The sequence below is a fragment of the Onychostruthus taczanowskii genome, unplaced genomic scaffold (genome assembly GCF_017590055.1).
Source record: "Onychostruthus taczanowskii isolate IOZ18803 unplaced genomic scaffold, ASM1759005v1 scaffold1, whole genome shotgun sequence".
Lineage (NCBI taxonomy): Eukaryota > Metazoa > Chordata > Aves > Passeriformes > Passeridae > Onychostruthus > Onychostruthus taczanowskii.
In genome coordinates, this window is record NW_024496525.1 from 35,165,189 (window position 1) to 35,188,813 (window position 23,625).

The 23,625-nt window shown below is 47.0% G+C and overlaps 1 protein-coding gene across 1 annotated transcript in view; it reads right to left on the minus strand.

Moving 5' to 3' along the window:
- Nucleotides 1-23,625, minus strand: part of PRKCH (protein kinase C eta) — a 113,418-nt gene that overhangs the window by 15,315 nt on the left and 74,478 nt on the right. Inside the window, exons 11-12 of the mRNA XM_041427644.1 lie at nt 4,280-4,418; nt 3,184-3,372 (exon numbers count right to left, since the gene is read on the minus strand). Of these exons, the coding sequence (XP_041283578.1) occupies nt 3,184-3,372; nt 4,280-4,418 (328 nt within the window). The remainder of the gene's footprint in view (nt 1-3,183; nt 3,373-4,279; nt 4,419-23,625) is intronic.

Sequence of the window (23,625 nt, forward strand, 5' to 3'; positions counted from 1 at the left end):
AGAAAGGGAAACAGATAAAAAGTTTTTTTTCTGGAGCACAAATGTTTCCGCTTTCAATTCTACACAAAGTCCCAGAGCACTGAGGTTAGTTTTGTTTTCCTTGGTACCAGTGTTCACAAACCCTCCAGGAACACCCAGTGACGTAAATGAGGTCCTAAGAACATAGTTTTGTTATTATCAAGAAAATGCAAAGATGAACAGGGTGCAATCTTCAGAAATCATGTGGTTTCTGATGGGGGGAAATTGGTGAAATGCAATTACGCAAAATGAAAGCCAAACAAGGCAACAGCATCTGTGAAATGAGTATTACAACTTACTATCCTTGTTTAAAATGAAGCTCTTCACAAAGGCAAATGAATCCAGTGCTTTCTAAACCTAGATATATCTATTTGTAGAACATCACTAAGCACCTGTACTACAGTAAACCTAAGAATTTAATTTTCATTTCAGAGCTTTGTACCATCCAAACTTGGTGAATTTCTCACTAGTGCTGTTCAAGGTTAGAGACCAGAACTTTTAGTGAGGGGATAATCCAGTTATTAAGGCTACTAAGGCCTTATACAAGAGAATCCAGGTTTAATTCCCTGATCTTCCACAGGCTTCCCATGCCATGAAATTACTTACAATCATTTATGCCACTGATTTCCAGAGCTCTCAGCATCATGGTTAGAAAGCACTGTCACAGCTCGAAAGCAGAGAGCTCAAGTGCATGCTTGGTTGGAGAAAAACACAATAGCAATTAGAAGATGCTCGTTTAGTCATAATGCTGCATCTAAGAGAAATATTAGCATCAGAAGTGCATATAAAAGGAAATCTACATATTTAGCTGCTAGAAAATTTACTGTCTTTCTCAAAAAAACCCTAGGCTTACCACTCTGTTATATTATCACCTAAAAATACTAACTAAACATTATAAAAAATATAATGAAAAATGTAGCATTTTGATGTGATAACGTTTGTTATCATTCAAAAGAAATCAAAGGGTCTGTGTGTGTGGCTTCCATTTTAATCTAGAGCCCCAGACAATCTCCTGACAGGATGCTTCCTTCCCATTAAAGCCAACATGCTCTGATGCTTCTTTAGAACTCAGTACAAGGAAAGGAAGAAAGAAGGAGCTCTTCCAGTGAACAGCTCTTGGCCCAAAAGCAGCCTCAGTGAGGCTGCAGAAATTCAGCCTGCTGCTAGCTATCACCAGTGCTGTGAAATAAGATGCAACAATCACCTCCAGGCAGCAGCCACCCAGGGAGCAGAAACTGAGGAGCTGAAGGTCCAGTGAACATCTCAGTTGTCAATTCCCACTAGTTAATCCCAAGACTCCTGGTGAATGCCCCAAAATTCAGCCTTTTTCCCCAGAGCAGATACAGTGCAGTGCTTCTCTTGGACAGAGAGGCAGCTTTGATTTCATTTTTTTATCACCAGCAACATATAACACAACAGACAAGCAGAGGGGCTGGAGAGGAAACTGTATTTCAGGCAAGGAACCAGCAGTCACTGAGCTGACTGGGTTTTGGAGATGCTCAACGCTTTCTATTTAAATTCTCAGCTCCCTGCTCAATTCTGGCCCTCTTCCTTCAGCGCCCCTCATCAAGTTCCCTGTCTATTAATCACAGAAGGGACCTTAAGCTGTTAAAATCTGGGCTCTGAACACAAACTAGAGCAGCCTGGGGTGACTGAGTCTTGCACTGGCTGTTTATGGGAGGCCTTACCAGCATGAGGAAAACACTCATTTCATCAAGAGGCTAAAACACAAATCATATTTTATTACACCCTGAGATTCCTGTTATGACAAGCATCTACACGACCACATTTTACCTCTGTCTCATAATTATGCAATATACCTGCAACAAATCCACTCCTTTAGTACTTGTCACTGCAGAAGAGGAATTGGTACTGAAGAGGTACTTAAGAGTCCCAGTTCAACCACATAAACACTGCTGCAGAAGCTGCAATGAGTCTGAAGTTCATGTTTGTATTTTAAATACGTAGGGAGTTATTTCCAAAACCCAAGAGGGCCTCCAACATGACAAACAATCAATTCTGAGCACAACTTGTGATTTCAAAGCTCCTCTTACTCCTCCAGGAGTCGATTTTATTGTCAGTTGACTTCGGTGAAATTTATCAGATGTATTTTCAGCTATAGGAAGCAGTTGCTTCACTCAGATACAACAGAAACCCTTCAGCAGAAAATTTCCACATTTTCTCAACTAAAAACTCTCCTCTTTCCCTCAAATGGTCCCATCACTGACTACCTCATTTCTCTGGGCCAGTGCTCCATGAGTTTCTATAAATTACTACCTTATCCAATTATTTCTTAGATCCTCTATTACCATAATATTTACTGGTATCCTCTCTTAAATGCATCTTTGTCCACAGTGCTTTCTCAAGAAAAGGGAATACTCTGATCCTTCTCTTTCCAAAAGGTTCTTAGAGATATTTGGTGATGTGATGAGGGCCAGGAAGGAGTCAGTAGCAGAACAGTCAAGTCAAGTCTCCCAGTTCATCGTTTAACACTCTTGTCATAAGTCACCTTTTGATTCGTTACAGAAAAGCCAGGCAGTTCCAGTGCATTAGGCTCACACAGAGCCCAAAATCTTAAAAGCTTAATTCCCATGTCAGAGGCAAAGATGTGAGGCACGTGGATAAAAGAACTCCTGGAAAAAGTTATGCATACATGGCAGGACAAGGACAGAGTGTCACCAGCAACAGCTCTCGTCTAACTTTTTGCTGTTTCTTTTACTCCCAAACACACAAAAATCAAATCCCTGTCTTTGTATGCAGATAGGCAGCAACCCTGGGGGATGTTGGCATTACCAGAGAGGATTATCAGGAAGCCTTCACTTCTTGGCCATATGGTGGCTACTGATTAAACCCTGTATTTACCTGCTGCTTCTGTTCTGGGAGATGACCACACACTGTCAATCATTAAGCAAGCAGGGGAATGCCCAGACACACAGACAGGCTCACACTCTGCTTGCCAAGTTGGCTACTAAACCATATAACTCTGCAAACACACCTAAGTGTGGCAGGATGTTCTTTCTGTTTACCCTTCAATGCGAGATAAGAAGAGGGTCAGGGTCAGGATCTCACGCAATTTCTGCATGCCAATACTCCAGCCCTGCTCTCTTTTGCTGGAATTAGGCTGGAGAAAGCTAGGACAGAGAGCAAACAGCCAAAGGAACTCACTGCTTTGAGGATTGCCACTGCATCCTGCTGCAGCCACGTTGGGTAGACGACTTCATCATTCAGAATGGCCTCGAAGAGGTCGTCCTCGTTCTCGGCCTCGAAGGGCGCGTGGCCGCACAGCATCTCGTACAGCAGCACTCCCATGGCCCACCAGTCCACATCGGGGCCATACAGCATCTCCTGCAGGATCTGCAGCACAGGGAGGAAAGAAACACCAACCCTGAAGCTTCATATGGGAGCAGGGGAGGAAAGAAGGATTTGGAAATGGTAGCACAGAAGTTCTCGCTAACAGCGCTCTCTGTTAGGATGTCCAGGAACATGAAGTGATCTCACTCAGGGAACCCCCAGATCAGCACAAAGGAACATCAGGTGCTTTAAGCAAGGGCTAAATTAGCTTGGCTGGGTCACCTGGGAAGCAAGGCCTTAGGATGATGCTGGAGCTGAGCTGGAGGAGAAGGGGAACTCCAGCAAAACTGGCTGAGCCTCAGAAGCAGCTGAGCAGCCACGTGTGTGAGCTGACACTGCCTCCCCCTTGCCCTTGGGAAGAAAACACCTACCTGGCTCCTACAGCAAGGCTTCCAGCTGGAGAGGGGAAGCAGTGTGAGTGTGGGAGAACGGTGCAAGCATCAACTACAGACAGATATTCAACTGTGTTGAAGGATGTGAAACCTTGTTGGAACATCTGGCAGCATCTGGAGGGCAGCTGCTCCTTAAAGAGGTGTTTGTTAATTTTGTAGTGAGATTGGGGAATGGCAGGGAGTGTGAGGATATAGAAAAAGGAACTGTGTAATGAAGGAGAATTCAATCTCCTTTCAAATCAAGCTGGGACAGCATCTGTACGTGTCAAGATTTTTGCAGCTCCATTTCAATTTTTCACCTCACATTTTCTAGGGAAAAATACAGGCTTATTTTGATGCATACAGCAGCCTCAAGATTTACGCATACTTTACTTCACAAGGGGCTGATAATACATCTAAGGAGGAAACCCTGAGCTCAGCAATCAAATAAGGCAAAGCCAAAGACACTGGCAGTTCCAAAGCTCACCTACACTTTTCACATGGTGGCCATTCTCCTGACCAAGGAAAGGTTTCCTTACCTCTGGAGCGATGTAGTCTGGCGTGCCACAGAAGGTGGCTGTGGTGATGCCATTGAGAATGCCCTCTTTGCACATTCCAAAGTCTGCCAGCTTGCAGTGCCCCTCGTAGTCCAGCAGCACATTGTCCAGCTTCAAGTCCCTGAAATGAGAATCAGTCAGAGTCACTGAGTGCTTGGAGCAGCCCCACACAGTTGCAGGCATCATCTCAGGCCTCAGAAGCTCAACCTGCAACCTGGACAAACCCCATCATCATAAACAAATTAACAAAAGTCATGCAGGAGAGGTTTTCTTTTGTTTCATCTCTTACAAAAGGGAGGGAGGAAGAAGCACCATTCTGCCAGTGCCATTTAATGCTGGCAGGTGCTGCAGGAGTTTGCCCACCTGGGTTTCCAAACACACCACAAACCTGGATGGCAGAGCTCCTGCTCCTTTAGCTCCGGGACTCACTGGAGCAGAGGTTGCCAGAGCTGTCAGGTTGTGTAAGGATGTTATGAGGCAGCAAAATGCTGCACACAGGCTGCACTCTGATTCAGCAAAGCTGCACTGGAGCAGACACTGGAGCTGGGCAGCACAGCAAGGCCTCTGCAGAAGGGAAGAACCTCTCCTGAGGTGCTTGGGCTTCAGTCCCAGATCTCCTTGTTATCAGCCTGACTGATAAACCCCGTCTGGAGCATCATCCAAGCTGAGAAGAGAAGAAACTCCCTACTGACATCACACCACATGGGCAGGGGGAATCTTCAGGCAGCACAGGATGATGCCTCCATCAAAAGGCAAAGTCTTAAACTCCTCCCAGCTTTATCAATCCCAGCAGTGCACTGATATAAGCAGTGAACATCCCCCATAGCCCTCACTGGAGTGAGGACCTCCTTGCCACTGTCACAAGAGACCTGCAGCCCAACAAGCTGTAGGGGGACACTCTTTCCTGTATCTCACCACTAATAGGCTGGGAGTTCCCCATGGAAAGCAGAGCTGCCAAAATCACAGAGCCCTAACAAAGCTTATCAGCTTGCCTGACCTTGAGATTGCCCACAGGAATAACCTGCAGCCAGAAGCACTGTCAGGAACACCACGGGGTCATCTGCAGATTTAGGCAATGCCTGCCTAACATACACCAGCTCGCAGCACCTCTGCTTTGCAGCTGCCAGACAAGCTCCAGGCACCACTGCAGATGCAGGAGAGGAGCTTGATGGCAGCTCTGTGCAGCACAAACAGGTCACAGCTCATTTTTTGAACTGCCTCAGGTGCTGGCCCAAGAGCTGCCCAGAGCTGTCACAGCAGCGCCGTGATGGGGTGGCTTGACAAAGCCACCTTCAAAGCCATTCTGATGCTCACATCAGGATCAAAAACTAAATACATTTTAGGGTCTCAGAACCCATTCATGTTGGCTCTTGATCCATTCTGCTCTTTGGTAACATAGGTGACATCTATGACATCAATATAAAAACCTGTGGTTGAGCTGAAATCTGAATCCAGCTTGATCCTGTTCACCCTCCATCTATGATCCTAAAGTGAGAATCAGAGGGTTGATGGCTGTGTTGTGCATTGGCATTTCCACAGCCCACAGGACTCCAGACAGCCCTCCCTCAGCCACACTGCTGCACTGGAAAGATCAAGGACACATTGTGTAAGACAATCAGAGCCACATCCTCTCCTAAAGAGATAAGGAAAAGTATTCTTAGCCTCTTTTGAATGGATGGGAAAGCAAAGGATAGAAGTTAAGAAATTTGCCCAGTGTCCCCCAGAGACAATGCTGAACATCAGCTTCCTGAATTCCAGCTCAGATCTTAATCACAAGATCACACATCCTCTCTCTTCAACTTTAAGATGGCTTGGCTACACAAGCCAGCAAAAACTGGCAACACTGCTGCCCTTCCCAGCAGGCCCACGAGCTGCCCAGTGGCCAGTGAAGTTTGGATGCCAAGGACAGTGCCCATGCCTGTTTCATGCTGCAGTGTTTGCTCTGGGTGGGATGCTCAGCAGGAGACACTTATTTTTTCCCTTCTGAGAATCACAAATGATGGCTGAGGCATGTGGGCAAAGGCTTGTCCTGGAAAGGCTTTAGGGGAGCACAGGGAGAGGTTTGTGCGTGGTTGCCCACGACAGCCCATCTTCAGCAGTAGTTTACAGCCAAAGCTCCTGTTGCTCTTCCCTGTGGTTCCTGGCAGGGCCAGGAAGCCCTCCAAGCATGAAGGCAGGCCTTGTTTTCAGGAATCTGCCACGATGTGGCTGAAATGCACAGTTTATTCTTGGCTTGGGTTTAAATGCAGCAAACACCTTCTCGGTCCTGGGCAGTGCTGACTGTTGTGGTGCCCCCACTAAAGATACAGCTGGAAGGGGAATTTTGGTGAACTCGCTTGGATATCCCCCTAGCAAACCTCCTTCTGTTCCCTGAAACATCCACCACGTCCCGGAACACTTTGGGCATACCTCAAAATACAGCATCCTTACATGTGAGCCAGCAGAAACACAGTCCCAAATGTGGAAGAGCAGAGACAAGAGGCAGCTGCGGGGCTGGGCCAGCTCTGCTGACCACGTCGCCAGGGCACGCTGCCACTTCCCAGCCTCTGCCCCACAGGACATGCTGCAGGATCTCTCAAATCCCTGTTCAGGGCACAGGGCACCATGCTCATCCCAGCTCTGAGATGGCAGGAGCCCGGCAGGTGTGAGAGCACTGTGAGCCAAGAGAGCCTCTATCTCTGTAATTGCCATTAAATTTAAACCGTCTGCCTCTTGCTGGGTAAGCATAGCTCTAACCACATGAGGCAAAGCTCCAGCCCTTGTTGGCTCCTCCACACTGCACGTTAAACCCATTAACAGTGTCTGTTGTCTCCTCCTGACTTCTGTCCAGCAGTGTGAAACCCAACACTCGCATTTTCTATTTTCACATAACCTGCAATGTGACGTTACTCTGGCTCTCACTTGCTCAGGCCCTTGGCTACGTGCAGATCATTTCAGAAGAGGACCTCCCATGACCACAGAAGGCTGCTCAATGCTCTTTGCTCAGCAAAGTGACAGGAGATCATCCTACACTTCCCTCTTGGAGGTCTTGTGGGCCAGCACAGTGGCAGCCTCAGCCACAGGCTCCTCTGGAGCCTGCTCTCTCTGGCTGCCCCATATGATAAATCCCTGGGAAAGCTGTGGTTTGAGCATTTGTCCCAAGCCATCCCAGCAGTTTTGAGCCCTGAACTCACTGCTTGATGCTGACAGGTCTCCCCACGCACCCAGCACAGCCACATGAGAGGAAAAACACTGACAGTTCTCTGAGATTTACAAGGAGCTCTTCATTTTCACAGCAAGGATTCCGGGAAGCTGATGAAACTGGAAGCCATCCAGTTCAGAAAGGCCAAATCTACCTCATTTCCTTAATACTTGCATTTTCCATCCAATATTTTTAGCAGTTCCATGAAGCAGTAACAGCAGAGAGGTTTTCTGAGGCTGCGTTTCCAAGGTCCGGCTGAGGTTCTGCCTTTCACTGGCAAAGCCTCCCTGGAAAACAGGCTTCATCCTGACTCAGAAAAGGCTGTCTTTGTCCTCACCCTCAGCTATGGCACACTGGCTTAATGGCCTTGTTTAGTCTAGACCAAGAAAAAAATGACAAAATGAGCTGCTTCAGTGTCACTCAATGGGAGAGGTGTTCTTTGCACATCTGCTGCTCCAGTTTGACGTTTGTAAAAAACCCAGAATTACAATTGCAGATGATCTGGTCCTTTTCCCAAGCATCTGTCAAATGCAATTTCCCTGCACCAGGGACTATTGCCAGGGAATGTGTGTGATACACGTATCTGCCATCTCACTCTTGATGTAGAAACTGTATTTGAAAGGATGAAGATTGCAGGGTTTTTCCCTTAGTTTGGTTTCATCACCTTGTTTTGGTAAGGGCTCTACATGTAGTAAGGATCCAGAGGTGTAAGGGTGGCAGACACTGGCTTCCTGCCTCCCCTCAAGGTTATCCCAGGCTTGCTAATCTCAAAGGTCCAGTTTAAAGCTCATTAAAGTCTGGTGCTCCCATCCCAATGCAAATCACTGTGGTGCCAGCCACAAAGGTAAGTGTGGCTAACACAAAACTCCATCCAAATGGATTTCAAAAAATACACAATGAGAAACAAAATCCCCAAAATTAAATTAGCTAAATGAGTAACTTTGGCTTTTCTGAAGGGGAAAACTTTCTCTTTAGACACTCCTTGGAAACACTTTTGGGTGAGCAAATGTGCATTCAAATTCCCTTGCAAGCAGGGATGAGATTTTAATTTTTCTCCACCTCTTCTGCTGAAGTCATTTTACTTCACAAAAATACTGCAATCTCCATCATGATGCAGAAAAATGCATTTCTATTGCCTGCTCTGGTAGCCAAAGTAATACACATTTCCAACTCCTGCTCCAAAAACATTGTAATTTTTTTTTTTTTTTAATGAAGCAACTTCAACAGAGGAGAATGAAAGATGTACAACCTGCAGAATAGCACAGTTGGTAAGATAGTTAAGGAAAAGGCAGTAGTTTTCAAGTTGGAGGCTTTGCTCCAAATACAGTGGACAACAGATTTAAACCCATACTTTGATTAAATAAGGAGGAGAACAGATGGAGGTCTCAGTTTTATGTAAAGCCCTAAATACTCCTGTGAAGCTGATAATGTTTCCCATTTTCCTTTGCATTCATAAGGAACATCCAAACTAAAATACTTCCTTTTACCTGAAACCAATGCTGTCTTAACTTGCAAAAATAATATAATTGCTTTTTAAAAGCCTTAACATTTATTCTGGGCCCACAAAACTATTTTCTTTCTTTCCATCTTGGAGACTCAGGAAACTCAAAGAAAATAATTATTTTCATGAATCTATTCCCACGAGCTTTGGACTAGGGATCTCCACATTTTGTCCCCAAGATTTTATACCACTTTGGGAATTAAGGCCATTTCTACTTTAAGTCTTGGGTTGTAGAGAACTTGCTTATAAATTCCCTCACAGAAAATAGTTCACATCACCCACATTTTTCTAATAACAACCAAACATTTTTTATTTCTACGATCAAGTAAGCTTTTATAACCAGAAGCTCACACTCTCAAAGCCCCAAGGAAGAGTTAAGCATGTCCTAGGCAGTGGTAAGTTGAGTGGCAGCAGTAAATACAGGCTGAAGCTGACACCTGCAACATATTCTACCTGAGCTAAGACACAAAAACCCAGGCTGAGCTGCTGGTATTTGCTTAGTTACATCTTTAGGGCAGCAGGAGACACTGAAATCACAAATGAAACACCAGGTTACTGGCCTTTGATAAAGGGAGCCACAAAGCTGAGATCAGAAAAGGATCAAGCTGCACCAAGCTGGAGAAAAACAGTTGAAATCCTGAGTTTTGCTGCCAAATAAAAAGAGGTAGGGCACTGTTGTTACCCAGCATATAAGCAGTGTGTAGGCATTTACACACACCACTGTGTGGGCATTGCAGGCTGAGATGGAAAGTGTTGCTTTACACACCTGCAGCTTCCCAGCACAATTCCCAAAATCCCATGGGATTCAGCCTCCATCCTCCCCAGCACTGCACAAAGTAATGTCAAAATACACAGGGACTGCAAAATGTAACTTCAACTCTTTGTTTCCTTGAAAAACATTCCTTTGGGTAAAGAAAACATTTATTTTGGTTTCCACACAATCTCTGAGGTGAAACCCACCCAGACCACTGCCAGCCACACAGACAGCCTGGCTACAGCAAACTGCAACCTGCAGTGCAGTGTCACAGGACACAAATGAGGGGAAGATCTCTCCAGATGTTTGCAATTCGTAATTACCAGAAAGTAGGAATGAAACATAGCAAGTGCCCTTCTACACCGGCCCAACAGCCAAAAGTTGTTTCCAAAATCTGACCAGACTTCAGTGTTTAGGGACTGTAAATACAGCCACCACGGCTCCAGGCTGACCTTCTCATTTCTCACAAACAAAGCAATAGCAGAAATGTGATACAATGATTCAAGGATCCAACTCAAACTCAGGGTAAGTGGTACAAATAAGTGAAACTCCACTGAAAATCCACGCTCATTGCTGGGCCATTTAACAGCAGACAGGTGCCTGTCCTTGCTGGCCACTGGAGCCAGGGGAGAGTTGTGGGAAAGGTGCATCCTACAGCCACCTCAGCACGTGAGCAGTGCTCCAGCACCATTCCTGGGGCTTTTACAGCCTCATCCCACCACAGCACATCCTGCAGACTCCACAGACAACTGGGGAGGGGAACGTGGCAGAATACAAGAGCCTCCTGCCTTGTCTCTGCTTCACCCAACCCACCCAGCTGGCACACAGAGCACAAACCTTTGGAAATGCTCTGCAGCCATGTGTTGGGATAAAGGTGTGATGGATTAGGGATACTCAGCCTCCAAAGCAGGCTCCACCTCTCTTGCAACACAAGATGTCCCAGACTGATGCAATAAGGACTCAAGTCCAGGGTAAGACACGGCACTGGAGCATGCTGAAAGCTGTCACCACAGCACATGGCCAAGGACTGCCCTGAGGGCAAGGTCAGGGGTGGATGAATTAGCCCAAGACAGATCCTCACACCTGCATCTGTGCTCTTCAGGATGCCCAAAGGCACTCAGTATCAGTATTGCACATTCATGGGGTAAGTCTGATTCTTGCTCTGTTGCTTGGGCTTCAGACTAAACAGACTGGCAAGCACTGTATCCAGAAGTGCTCTGTCATTATTATTTTAAAATCAAGCAGCCCTTCAAGCACAAGGACAAGCTCCTACAAGCATTCTGCCTGCATTAAGGCAGCACCATGGGGTTTTTGGCAGAGATGGGCTGGCACCCAGCACTGCTGGCTGTCCATCTGCCTGACCCCTTCCTGCCTGCAAGGCTCCCTGGAAGCAGCTCCCAGCCGACATCAGAGCACTGGCCCCCTCCTGCTAAACCCGGGGCTGCTGCTCTGAAGACAAAGCAGTGCCCAAGGCACTGACTTCTCTTACAACACTGGAGATGGCATTACCCAGCATCCAAGACCTCTCTGGTGGTTTGAAGCACCAGCACTCCCACCTCCCCTCCCTCTGGGCACTTCAGAAGGGCACCTGTGGAAGATTAACACAATTATTCACAGGATTTCATTGCTGCTGAGATGAGCAGGCTTGATTCATCCTCCAGTTAAAACAAGAGTGGTAGGCTCAAGTATAAAGGCAGGGACTAAAAACCCTGGGCACACCAGGAGAGATGATCACAGAGCTTCCCCCACGCTGGTGGTACAGACCCAGTGGGACCTCACTGAGTCCCTCTGGGGTCAGGCACACCCTCAAGCTTCCCTTTGCTACACCCACAGCAGCTGTAAGAGGGCTGATGACAGTGTCCAAAGGCAGCTTTACAAGGGCAAAAAGACATGGGGGACGTGTGAAATGGGGCAGCCACGAGCCAGAGACATTACTGGTGAAACACAGGCGTGCTGCAGGTTGCCACACTGGAGTAATCCCAAAGCTGGCACAACCCCTATAATTTATTTATACATCCAAATTGGTGTGGATACATTTTTAAATAGATATTTCTATATAATCTATGAATTATTTGCTGCACTTTTATGTGGGACTCTACTCAGGAAAGAGGAGCTACACTTGAAGTGTTTCACTGAATCCCAGAGCATTTGTCCTCCCATTTACTGCAGGAAGGGGAGAGGTGGATGGAAAAAGACTTGGTGTCCAGTTTTTGGTATGGATGCCACGCACTCTCTCTGGATGAGCTGCCAGCCTAGTCCTGTGATAGACTCCTCAGTCCCACTGGGCAGCAACACTGGAATTTGCTGGCCCTGAAACATTACTTGCTGAGTTGCTCCCAACAGAGCTCTTATTTTACCATTGCCAGAAAAAGAGGGAAAAAGGAGAAAAAAAGAAAAAAAAAAAAAGAAAAAAACCCCACCACCAACCACAATGCTTCTTTTTGTGCATCCCATTGCCTGAAGTCTTCAGAGGAGTCACACAACAGACTCAAGACCCAAATGCAGGAACAAGAATCAGGGGACTGATGGAGCTAGGAGAGGTTAAAAAGCACAAGCCTGTTGTGTCACTTTGACAAAAATAGATCAATGTTGATGCAAAGCCTGATATGGAAATTAAAACGAAATCAGGTTTGTGCCCGCAGCACAGCATGGTCTCAACACTACAAGATGGAGTGAGAGTTATCCAGGATTAGTCACCAGCAGCTGCCCACAGCCCACCACAGGGCTGCTGAAGGCTCCAAGCCGTCCTGGTAGCATCAGGGTTGGCCTGTGCTGCTGAAAAGGCTCCTCCTTGGCAGGTGCCCACCGTGTGCCACTAAGCCTGCCCTGGGGGAATGAGCCAGCAGCAAACACCAAAGGGACTCTCCTGCTCATCCCACAGCTGCCATGGAATCCACCCTCCTCACACTCCAGTCTTAGGAGGAGTACTTGGCTCCCAGAAACAGCAAAGAAAATAAAAATGAAGGTGTCCCTATCTGTCAGGATGATGTGTGCAGACTGCCTGTGGCACTGGCTCAGGCAGCAAACCAACCTGTGCTGGTAGTGGCAATGCCAGCAGGGCTCCGTGGGAAGGATACTCCTGCCCAGAACCCGTAAATCTGGTCAGGCAGACTTCTCCACATTCATCTGATACAGGTAAGGTTCACTGTACTCTGAGCCTGACTCTAAATCCAGGGAAATCAGTGGAAAAAACCAACTCCTGTCAAGTTCACTCAATTTTGAAATAGGCCCTGAGAGAAAAAAAAATGTACTTAACCTTATTAAGGCTCTGAATTACAGATCCAGATTTATAAAGCTAAGGCTATAGGTGCTAATCTCCTTTCTATAATGGAATAAACAAAGCTGAAGGCAGAAGTACTGTATTTTTAGACAGGATTTTTAAAAGCACCTTGCTTTGGCCTGTAGATTTCCACTGCCAAACTTACTATTAACTTTTGATGGAGTATCCATGCTGGCCCAGCATGGCTGCTTTTGAAAGTCTCACCATCTGCACTGAATTTTTATGCACAGAGCAAAAGAACAGTCTCCCTGCTAGTGACACATTGCGGGCACAAAGCACACAGCCACCCCACTGCTGCACAGGAGGGGGTTCTGCCTGGCTCCCCTTGGAAGAAATGAATTAATTTCCTAGGAAATGCTGTTTCTTAAAAAAACAATCTGACACCATCACTGATATAATTGGCTCTTTTTTCCCTAAGACTCCAAGGAACCTTTAGGCAAACAGTGCTTTTCTGACTGCTCTGATCTCTGCTTTTGACCACAACAATCACTCAAATACAAAATGCAAGAAGTTTTTCTAGGGGCCTAGAAGATGGGCCATTATCCCAAGATTTATTTTCTCATTTCATGTGAATTACTGTGTTATTCACTCATTACAGGTGATTCACCCAGAGCTGTGTGAAGCCCAAGGAGCCTGGATAAGCAGGGCAGAGCCAGGTGGAATTCCTGGCTGGGCATGATCAGCTCTCTGCAGTCCCACTCTGACTCCTCCCAGGCTGCCTGCATGCAGGAACCAGTGACACTGACCTTTGTGCCAGGCCAGCAGGGACAAACCAGATCCCATGTGTCACCCCAAATGCCACACAGCATCAAACAGACCCCAACTCCCACCAACAATGCTGGCTGGTGTTATCCCCACAGCACATCAAGCACTCGAGCCTCATTGAGCTGGGCTCCTTCTTCAGCTGGCACAGGGGAACAGATGCCTTCCCAAGCCACTTCAGACCCTCTAAATTTGACTCACCAGCTGACAAGGCTACCAAAGTTCCCAAATTAGGTGCCTTAGGTGGCTCCCTGATTGTCAGTAAAGCAGCAGTAACGCAGAGCAGGAGTCAAGTGATGCTCACCTGACACGGCTGCCAGGCACAAGGAGCTGCCTTGTTCCTGTTATGTATGAAACAAATTAATCACAAAATGAAATAAACACTGTTTCCTCTGACCCCATCAAGGAAAAAAAATAGAAATGGGACACGAGTGAGGAAAGTCTGTCTTTACACTGCTCAGCCCTAGAATTTTTAGCACATTCACACATCAAGTCTCTGCAAGTCCCTTTGGCCTCTGCAATGTGCGAACATGGAGAAGGATGCCCAGGGTGCTGTGTGTCTATCTGGAAAGATGCCTCCTGACATATTCAGATTTTACTATTTCAGCTATGGAAGATCTGAAGCTGTCAGGTCCCTCTTGCTTACACAGGCTCCAACTATGTATCGTGCTTATAAATCCCTTTGCTCAGGAAGAAGACACCACAAATCCCCACCAAAACTTATTTCTAGTCCAGGGAGACAAGAAACATCAGGCCAAAACCTTGGTGCCTCTTGCTGAGGCACCACATCAGATCAAAACTCAGAATTACAGATTTTCTACCTAGACCTCCCATGTTAACACAACAGGCCAGAACTGCACAACAATACATATTTTTTATCACAATACAAAAGTTAGTCAACTTGAAGGCAAGGTGATTCTCAAAAAACTCCTTGTCTGTGCTCACGAAAGCTACACCCAGGTGGCATCTAAAGTGCACTGTTTTTTAGCTCATGTCCTCATCAAGGTTTAGCACTCTCCACCTACAAGGCCACATTTTTATTTTGTGGCAGGAAAGTACTTCTTAATGTTATTGACAATTCCAGTGGGTTCAGCCATCAAGTACTTCAAACTCATCTCCACAGTCAAGTACTGCTGCTCTCAGACTGGACTGCTGCTCTCAGATACTCTCCCATGAATAAATAATTGATTGAGGACTAATGGAAAACCATGGAGGCTCAGGGAAAGCAGAATGACTATACTGTCCTGAGAAAAAGGAATAAAAAGGGCATTATTTTAATAGCAACATGCTGAAATGCATTACCCACAACTGACACATTAAAGCTAATGACCCTCAGGAACTTTTTTTAGATGGATTTGCAGATATAGAGCCCATGTTCTCTCCGCACTTTGGAGACATCATTTGTAAGTTTACCTGTCCTCCATCTCTGTTCTCAAACAGAATCCACAATGCTTTACTTCACAAATGCCCTGCAAACTTCTCCATGGTTTTGCATGAGGAATGATTCCACAGTACCTGAAATGGCCCCACGGCTGTGAGAGCACAGGACACTGTTTGGGGCTGGTGCTGTGGGTGCTGCAGTGTGCTTTGTCCTGGGCTGTTAACAGGAAAGCAACCACACCATGACACAGCAGATGCTTTCCCATCAAGGTTACATCCAAGAGCATTTGGAATCAGCTTTGAACACTGGGTTACTTCACTTCCCACTTCCCATTGTCCCTGTGGTGACTTGGGAAGTGCCGCAGTGACACAAGTGCAAACCCATCCTGCTTCCTCTCCAGCCAATCCCTTAATTTGGCGTTGCAGGTTTGGAATCCCTGGGTTTCCCTTGCCACATCCCCAAAGCCATCCCACCCACCTGGAACTCAACCCTCGGGCATTTGGTTTGCTGCCCCCACCCCAAGAACCTGCTGGCACTCCTGGCACCACCAGCAACCATCACCATGGCCGGAATGACTCAAACCAGAGAACACCCAATAAGATGACAATGTTTATCAACAGCCTCTCATCCCTCCACAGCAACCAGGGCAGCTCTGCCCAGGCACGGAGCGGGAGCAGCCGACACCCAGGGTGATGCTCGGATGCAGCAGGCTGTGTCCTGGTGTTGATCCAAGCTGTAGGGATCAGGCAGAAACGCTTTTTCTGCACATCCCCAGATGAGCCTGCTTGGCAGACTTCTTTGCCAAGTGTTTCTCTGTCGCTCTTGTGCCGAGAATGACACAGGAACAGGCAAGAGGCAGGATTGTAGAAAAGGTAAAGAAGGTTTTCTTCAAGAGAACCGCGCGGTTTTTATAGAGCAATACGATAGATTCTATTTGATTGGCTAACTAACAAAAATATCTTCTTCGCTCACTGTCCTTGAAGAGAACAGGAAAACAAAGTAGAAAAACACTACCTGCAAATAACAAGTTATCACCTCTTTCCAACGCCCGAAAATTCCCCACAAGCCACTGAGAGAAACGCTTGCCGTTTCTCTCTCTCTCTGCCCCATGGCGTCCACATTTCTCCACCCTGGCTTTCCATCTGGAGCAGAAGCATTGCACAGCCCGCCGGCCCCAGTGCACACACGGCACCTTCATACCAGAGGAGTCAGAGCCTGGTGCTGGTGACACATGACTCAAACACGCGGTGAACTGCTCTTAATCCCAGCAGCCCGGCGAGCAGAGCTCCCCTCTGTCCTCAGCTGCCCTTTTCTGGGCAGCTGCAGCTTTTCCTGGCACCTGACTAGAAACCCTGTGGCTTTTACCTCGTGTGCATGAGGTAAAACGTGGATTTGGGCTTAGAGTCTTCCTGCGTCCTGAAAGGGAAGTGTTTGGGTTTAGCACTGTCCAGCTGCTAAGGTGGCGTTGGGGCTGCTTTTCAGAACCTGGAGATGGCAAGATCCCTTTTTCTGGTGATTTAAGTCTCCTCCTCCAGCAGCACAGCCACAGTGCTCTCCAGCTGTACCTGCCCCCCCCATCCCATCTGTGCTTTTCAGGGCAGTGAGGGTGCTGCAGCGATGGAGGGGGAACCCAGTGCTTCCCCACAGCCTACAAAAACCTCAAAAGCAAGAGGAAGGCCCTGTGTGTGGCACAGCTGCAGGCTCTGCCCTGGACAGAGGACAGCACTTCAGGTTACTCATGTTACAAGCAGTTACAGGAATGGAGTCATTTCCCGGGTGGCTCTGGCCAAGCTCCCCCCACAGCTCTGTGTGGTGCTACACGGGACTTCAGGGAATCACAGAAGAGAATCACAGACTGGCTGTGGTTAGAAGGGACCCTAAAGATTATCTCGTTCCAGCCCAGTTGCCAGGGCAGGGGCACCTTCCACCAGACCAGGCTGCTCCAAGCCCCCTCCAGCCCGGCCTTGAACACTTCCAGGGATGGGACATCCACAGATTCTCTGGGCAGCCAGCGATTTTAGCCAGCCCCTCTCTTCCCTATCACACACGCCAAATTTTGCCAGACCCAGTTCGTATCACACCCTGCTGCTCCACAGCACTGTCCCCTAGTGTGGACTGAGCCATTCCTAGGACCAAATTAAGCCACTCCTGGGTCCAAGCTGAGCCATTCCTAGGTCCAAGTACCACTAAAATGAGCGAGACTGGAAAGTCTCTCCCCTCCTCCACACGAGTCCTACATGGCTCTGCTGTTGGTGGTATAAACCACAAGTTACTTCATGACTTTCTGGCACCCACAACTGGCACCATCAGCCAGCGAGTGGGACGGGCTGTACACCCATGAGAGCAAAACCACAGAGAATTAACCCTGCAGTGGGCTGGCAGAAAAGCCACGGTACTGAGAGCTCTCAGAGTAGCCAGAGAGCCAGAGGCTGTGACTCACTGGGAGAGGCTGCACAAAAATAGGGCTTTCAGCAAAGCCCACAGGAATTTCTGCAGGGAGATTCTTCCCCTAGAGACAGGCAGAGGGACTCATCTCACCTCTCCCATCAGGGAGCAGATCCGATGACTGCTCTGCCAGAAGAGGAATTCACTATTGTCCGGCTGGTTGTTTCCAGCCTGGCTAAAAATGGGATCACAGGAGACTAATTGCTTCACTGGAGGAAAAAAAAAGAACTAGTCTGGAGTGATGGAATTATTTTGTAGACTGTTGTTGTTTGGGTTTGTTTCCATCCTGGCTTAACGAGCATTAATGACTTCAGATGGGGGGAGGAAAGCCATTAGGGAGAACACGACACCCCTGGCCCAGCACACACTTCTGTCCCAGCCAACCTCTACAGCTCTGATGGCATCCCTCCCTCCTCCAGCCCTTCAGAACGCAGGAAGGTGGTTGAGAGCAAAGGGAAACGTTAATTTTTTCCCTTTTAATTGGCCTGACTGGAAGTGCCAGCCTCCCTGCAGCTCAAATACTTAAGCATGTTAGCTATGCTCAGCAGCATCTCCAGAAAAACTGCCGTCCCTCCTCAGTGCCAGGGAAACAAAGGGAAAACATTCCCGAAAAGTGGATGCTCCTGGCAGAAATCAGCAAAGCCCAGAGCCTGTGAAATACAGTTTGTTTGTTTTGTATGCGGAAGCCCCGCTGAATCTTCTGAGACTCATTCTGGTGTCAGCAGAGACAGAAAGAAACCCAAAGCCAAGACAGGTAATTAATGTTGAAATTCCTCCTTACATAACAGCGCTGGGACAGACCCTCACTTGGCCAGTGCTGTGCAGGGCTGTGCCAGGACAGCCCAGAGAAAGCCAGGGAGCAAGCAGTGCCTGTGCTACACCCAGAGGCTCCAGCCAGCCACCCTTGCATGCTGTGGGCTTCAGGGAAATAGGGATTGTCTGGGAATGATGTGCCTATTTCTATAACCCAGCTCTGCTGAAGGACAGGTGTCTTTTAACTGCATCCCCCAGGGAACAGGAGAACAACCTGAACTGCCCCAAACCACAGCAAGGTCCCAAGGAAGACACAGGCAGGGCAAAGACTTGGAAATATTAGAAGCTTCCCTGGGGAAGAGGTGGAGATTTTCTGCACGAGCCTGGTTGTAAGAAAGTGAGGAGAAAGTAGGGAAAGCTCTCAGGCAATCAAACAGTGACTTCAATTGCCCTGTCCTAGACATGACAGAATGTGAAATACCCAATACTCCATGCCACGTTTAACTCATGCACAGGCAACAGCCAGGCCTCCAAAGAGCATCCTCTCTCTTCCATGTGTCCCCATTCCAATGCCAGCTTACTGGCAATATTTGGCATTTGCTGCCTTGCTTCCTGGCCAGCAGGGATTCAGAGATGCCACAGGCTGATGCTGGGAAGCAGTATCCAACAGTTCTGGCAGGAACTTCTGACTGTCCCGTGGCTTGGGAAAACTGTCAGTCCTGAAGGACCCCAGGGCAGCTCTGAGTGGAGATGCTGAGGAGCAGTAAAGAGGAAAGGCTGCAAGATAGTTTCCCATTAATTTTATCACTCCAAATAGCTGTCCTTTCCCTGGGGCTATCCCTGTCAGGGCAGTCACCAGTTTGAGTGAGCAAGCAATTTCACAAGATCAAAAGAGTGTAGGGGAATCTGTGACATAGAGACTTTCCACGCATGAATCCAACTTCAGCCCACTCAAGCCACAGATGACCTGTAGCTTTAGGGGTATGAAAGCTGGCTTCTCTTTGCTCTGGCTCATTTCCAAAACCTCATGAGTTCCAAGAAGCAGCCCAGTTTAGTATTGCCTTTTCTGACAGCAGACAGGGAACTATGTTTCAAGTGGCTCAATCACTGATAAAAGATATTTATTTAACAGATATCATGCCACGAAGGCTTATCTGGGCATTTTCTCTTTGTGTAAGGATAGGGGGGAAAAAAACATTAATTCAGGTTGGAGTTACACCAGTCCTATCTCAAACCTACCACCAGCAGATCAGCCGCCATCCATTGGCCACCACAACTCCAAAATTAACTCTGCAGTGCCAGGTATGAGCTCACTGCCTGAATCTCCCCTGGCTTGCTGCATCCCAAGCAGCACAAAGGACACCAAGAGCTGTCACCCTCCTGCAGGGGGTGGCCCTGGCCCCAAAGAGACCCCAGCAGGAGCAGGACTGGCAGGCCCAGCTCTGGCACCACGCTCTGTGCTGCTGCAAGGGTGGAGTGGCTGGGCAGTGCTGCCTTCTGACCTTCCCAGGGGTGGACTATCTCTCTGGAGTCTGGCCAGCTGGCAGCAGTCACAGCTTCTCCTTGGCTTTCTCATTTATCAGGGCTGGACAGAGTAGCAAGAAGCCGGAGTCAGCTGCCAAGGTTTTTGCTCCCTCCCTGTGCTCAACAGGGTCTGAAGGTAGAAGTTCTGGCTGTAAAGCTGCTGTTTGGGCACCAAGTTTCAAGCTACTGCTCAAAATATATGAGAAATTATATGAGTAATACTGGAATGGGGAGCTCCAGCTAGGAAGAATGGTTATAAAGTAAAAGGAAAAAAAAAGAGAGAAGGTGCAGGAAATGTCAAAGGTTACAAAGTTGATAAGATTGTGTCAAAATCCCCAAAGCACAGATAAGCATACAATTCCTCAACTTGTGGCTTGGAGACACTGACAAACAGAAATACAAAGCACACTAAATTCAGCTTTTAGGCACAAGTCAACAAGGACATGGGACCCTGCTACATTTTCATGCTCAGGTAAATGTCAAAAGGAACGTAACAAGATCCAGAGAAGGGAGGAGAAAACCCAAAGCCCGCTTGCTAAATGTCACACACCAGCTCAGACTCTTAGCACAAGTGCCACAGAGTCTGGACACGGAGACACAGGGCAGCCTCACTACCAGAGCCCACGCTGGCTGACTGGAATGTCCTTGGAGAGTCTGAAGGAAGCGCTTCCTCCTGCCCCTGCTGCCACACAGGTTTGCACATGGCATAATGTCCCCCTGCTCCCTTGCACGGCTAGACCTGCTTTTCCCAATTTACCCCCTCCTCCAGCTCCCTTCCTTTTCCAGCACAACAGCCAAAGATGGCATGACCCACTCTGGGCAGGCGCCATGACAAAAATGCTTCAGATCAGAAATGCTTCAGATGTGGCTGCACACATCCTATTGGACAGACTTAGCCGTGGCAGTATGCCTGGATCAGGGATTTAGCTAGTAAATAACCTCTCCTACTTGGAAGTCATTTTCTTGATTCATGAGCACGCCTCTACTATGCTGCTGAGAGATTTGTGAAAGCAGCTCTGGATGTTAATAATAAATCGTGCTTGTGAAACTTTAATTGATTCAGAAGGAATCAGCTCAGAGCATGGAGGATCTCTGTGGCTCTGAATACATCACATTTGTACACGGTTGAGACTTGAAGGCTTGCTCCCCTTTCCATTGTTGTCAGCTGGAATACTGCCACTGCTTCTTCGGTGGAATAATAACCAGGTAATACAATTCCAAGATTAAATTGTGCCCTCAGGCACAGCCTCATAAAAGGGGAGGTTCTCTAACCTATTAACAGCAAAGGTGCCGTGACTCAGAGGCCAAATGATGAGCAATGCTTTCCCCTTGCTCCATGAGAATAGGTCCCATAAACAGCAACCTGGCCTGCACCAGCAGCTAAGGACAAGCCCCAGCAGCAGTTCAGCTGGCACACAGAGGGCAGAAACAAAGCTGTGCCCACCATCCTGCCCAGGGTACCACTGACAGGTGAGGGAAATCTCCCCCAGTCATTCTGAATTGTTAAACACTTACTACTGCAGCACTACTCTGTCATAGTTGAAATTTTCCATTGTGTTATTATTTTTAGTTTATGTCTGAATCACTACAGCTCTGAAATAGAATCTGTAGACAAGGTGTGACAGTGATTTACCACTGGTATTAAAAGTTGCTGGATGGCTTTATAATGCCATAAAAGCAGAGTAACCCACCTGGTCCCTGGCATAAAGAACAAGATCTAAACATTGGGATTATTGACCAAAGAAACATCAGGTGCTAATCTTGCTGCAGCTAAAAGAGTAAGTCAAATTCTCCCTGGCTAACTACAGCTATTGCTGCAGGCCAAATATTTCAACACAGTCTCTCATTGTGTCCCTCACAAATACAGCAACTTCACTCACTGCAACACGTTGTGATGCAAGAAATCTTCCATTTCAGCAAGTCAGAGGAGCAGATGCAACAGCGTTTTGTCAGCATAATCCTTCTTTGAAGAAGTTGTACAAAACATTTATTAAGGTTGACAGAGAGACCTTTTCCCCAGCTATATATATCAGCCTCCCTAATGCCAACCCAGGGCTCATGTTCTCAGGGAGTGACACTGAGAGCTTCCTCGTTTTGAGATGGGTACAAAGATCAATAAAATTACTGGATTAATGCTGGACAATTCTGGAGAGCTCAGAGCAAATGTTTTCAAAATTTGTGAAATCATATACCTGAATGCCCTTGGTATCGGGGAACATGTTAAAAGTCAGATGAGCAGTTCTGGCTAGAAACATAACAGCAATATTTAGGGGCAGTTTTTAAAAATAAATTTTAAGTAACATGAAATATATTTAGGTTTTTATGTTTTCACCTTCTGGTGACCTTTATGCCTTTAAAATAGAATGAAGAGAGCAGGAAAGACAGAAAACCAGTATTTTTGTAGAAAAGCTTCTTTGTTTCAAAAGTTCTAATCTAAATATTCCCTGGAGCTCTAGGACTTAAAGACTGAGCCTAATTCTGGTTTCCAAGTCTCCATTCTTTGCAAACTTGTCTGTAATTGTTACACATAGCTATTTCTTAATTGCATCTGCATGCTCTTTAATTGTGAAATGCCTGCATGAGGATGTATTAGTCACAAAAGGGATGCCAGAACACAACTCACATCCTATCCCCTCCACAGATGAGAGGATTTTTAAATTTTTATTTTTATATTTTTACTGCACTAGCATCAGAATTCTCAAACACCACCAAGCTCTCATTGCAAGCACTCCCTAAATGAGTCTGTGCCTGCAAGAGTTCACATGTTTTAATATGCAAATGTAGCAGCTACACCAAAAATAAGTGAAAGTATGAGAGACTGGCACTCAGCAAAGGTTCTCCAGCCTTGGAGCAGGTGGATGAACTACACAAACTCTTGAGGCCCCTTCGAGCTGGGTTTTTTAATGATTTATACAAACTCATTATGTGCAGGGTTTGCAGGTTTTAAAATCAGTCCCTTTAAACAGCCATAAAGGAAAAGTAGACACTAGCAGAGCCAACAGCTTCTGTGGGCTATTCAGTGGTCCTTAGTCATGTGGAAAGTTCCACCAAAGTTCACAGACGATACACAGTGGAGTCAATGGGGCACAGAGATCTGATATGTGGATCTCCAAACAGGACTGCTCTTGCTAAGCACAACTGTAAATCAGGCCTGAACTGTCCTGCACTCTGACTGATTGAACATGACACGGAAACGTGAGAGGTTGGGCTTTTTTTTCCTCTCTGCACTTTCCATTTGATCAAGTGCAGAGAAACAACCCTTTAAGCACTGCATGCCAGAGGCTGTAAAAGAGCCCATCTCACAAGCATGCAACAACCACATCAGAGTGGAAAGCTCTGTGCAAGATGCACTGTCTAGAAGCACAAATCAGTCTGCACGAGCTGTTGACTGTCAGATAAGATAGCCACAGACACTACTACACTCCTGACCCTCAGACACAGCCCTTTATGTTGTCTAAAGCTGAATGAAGCATTTCCAGAGACTCCAGCATGAAAATTCCTCTTCTACATTAAGCAGATGTTGAAGGGATGGGATTGCTGGTGGGGTATTCTGTGCCAGTTTGCAGCTTTTAGCTGATTTGCTTAACTCATTCACCACATAATCAGCTTATATTTCATCCCTTCTGCTGCTCTCAGGAAACGGCACATCCTTCATTTTGCTCTGCTTACATTTAAGTCCACTCTGGTGTTTGGGGCCCCAATCCCACACTGCACTGAGCCTCAGAGCTCCCCCAAATAGAGTTCTTG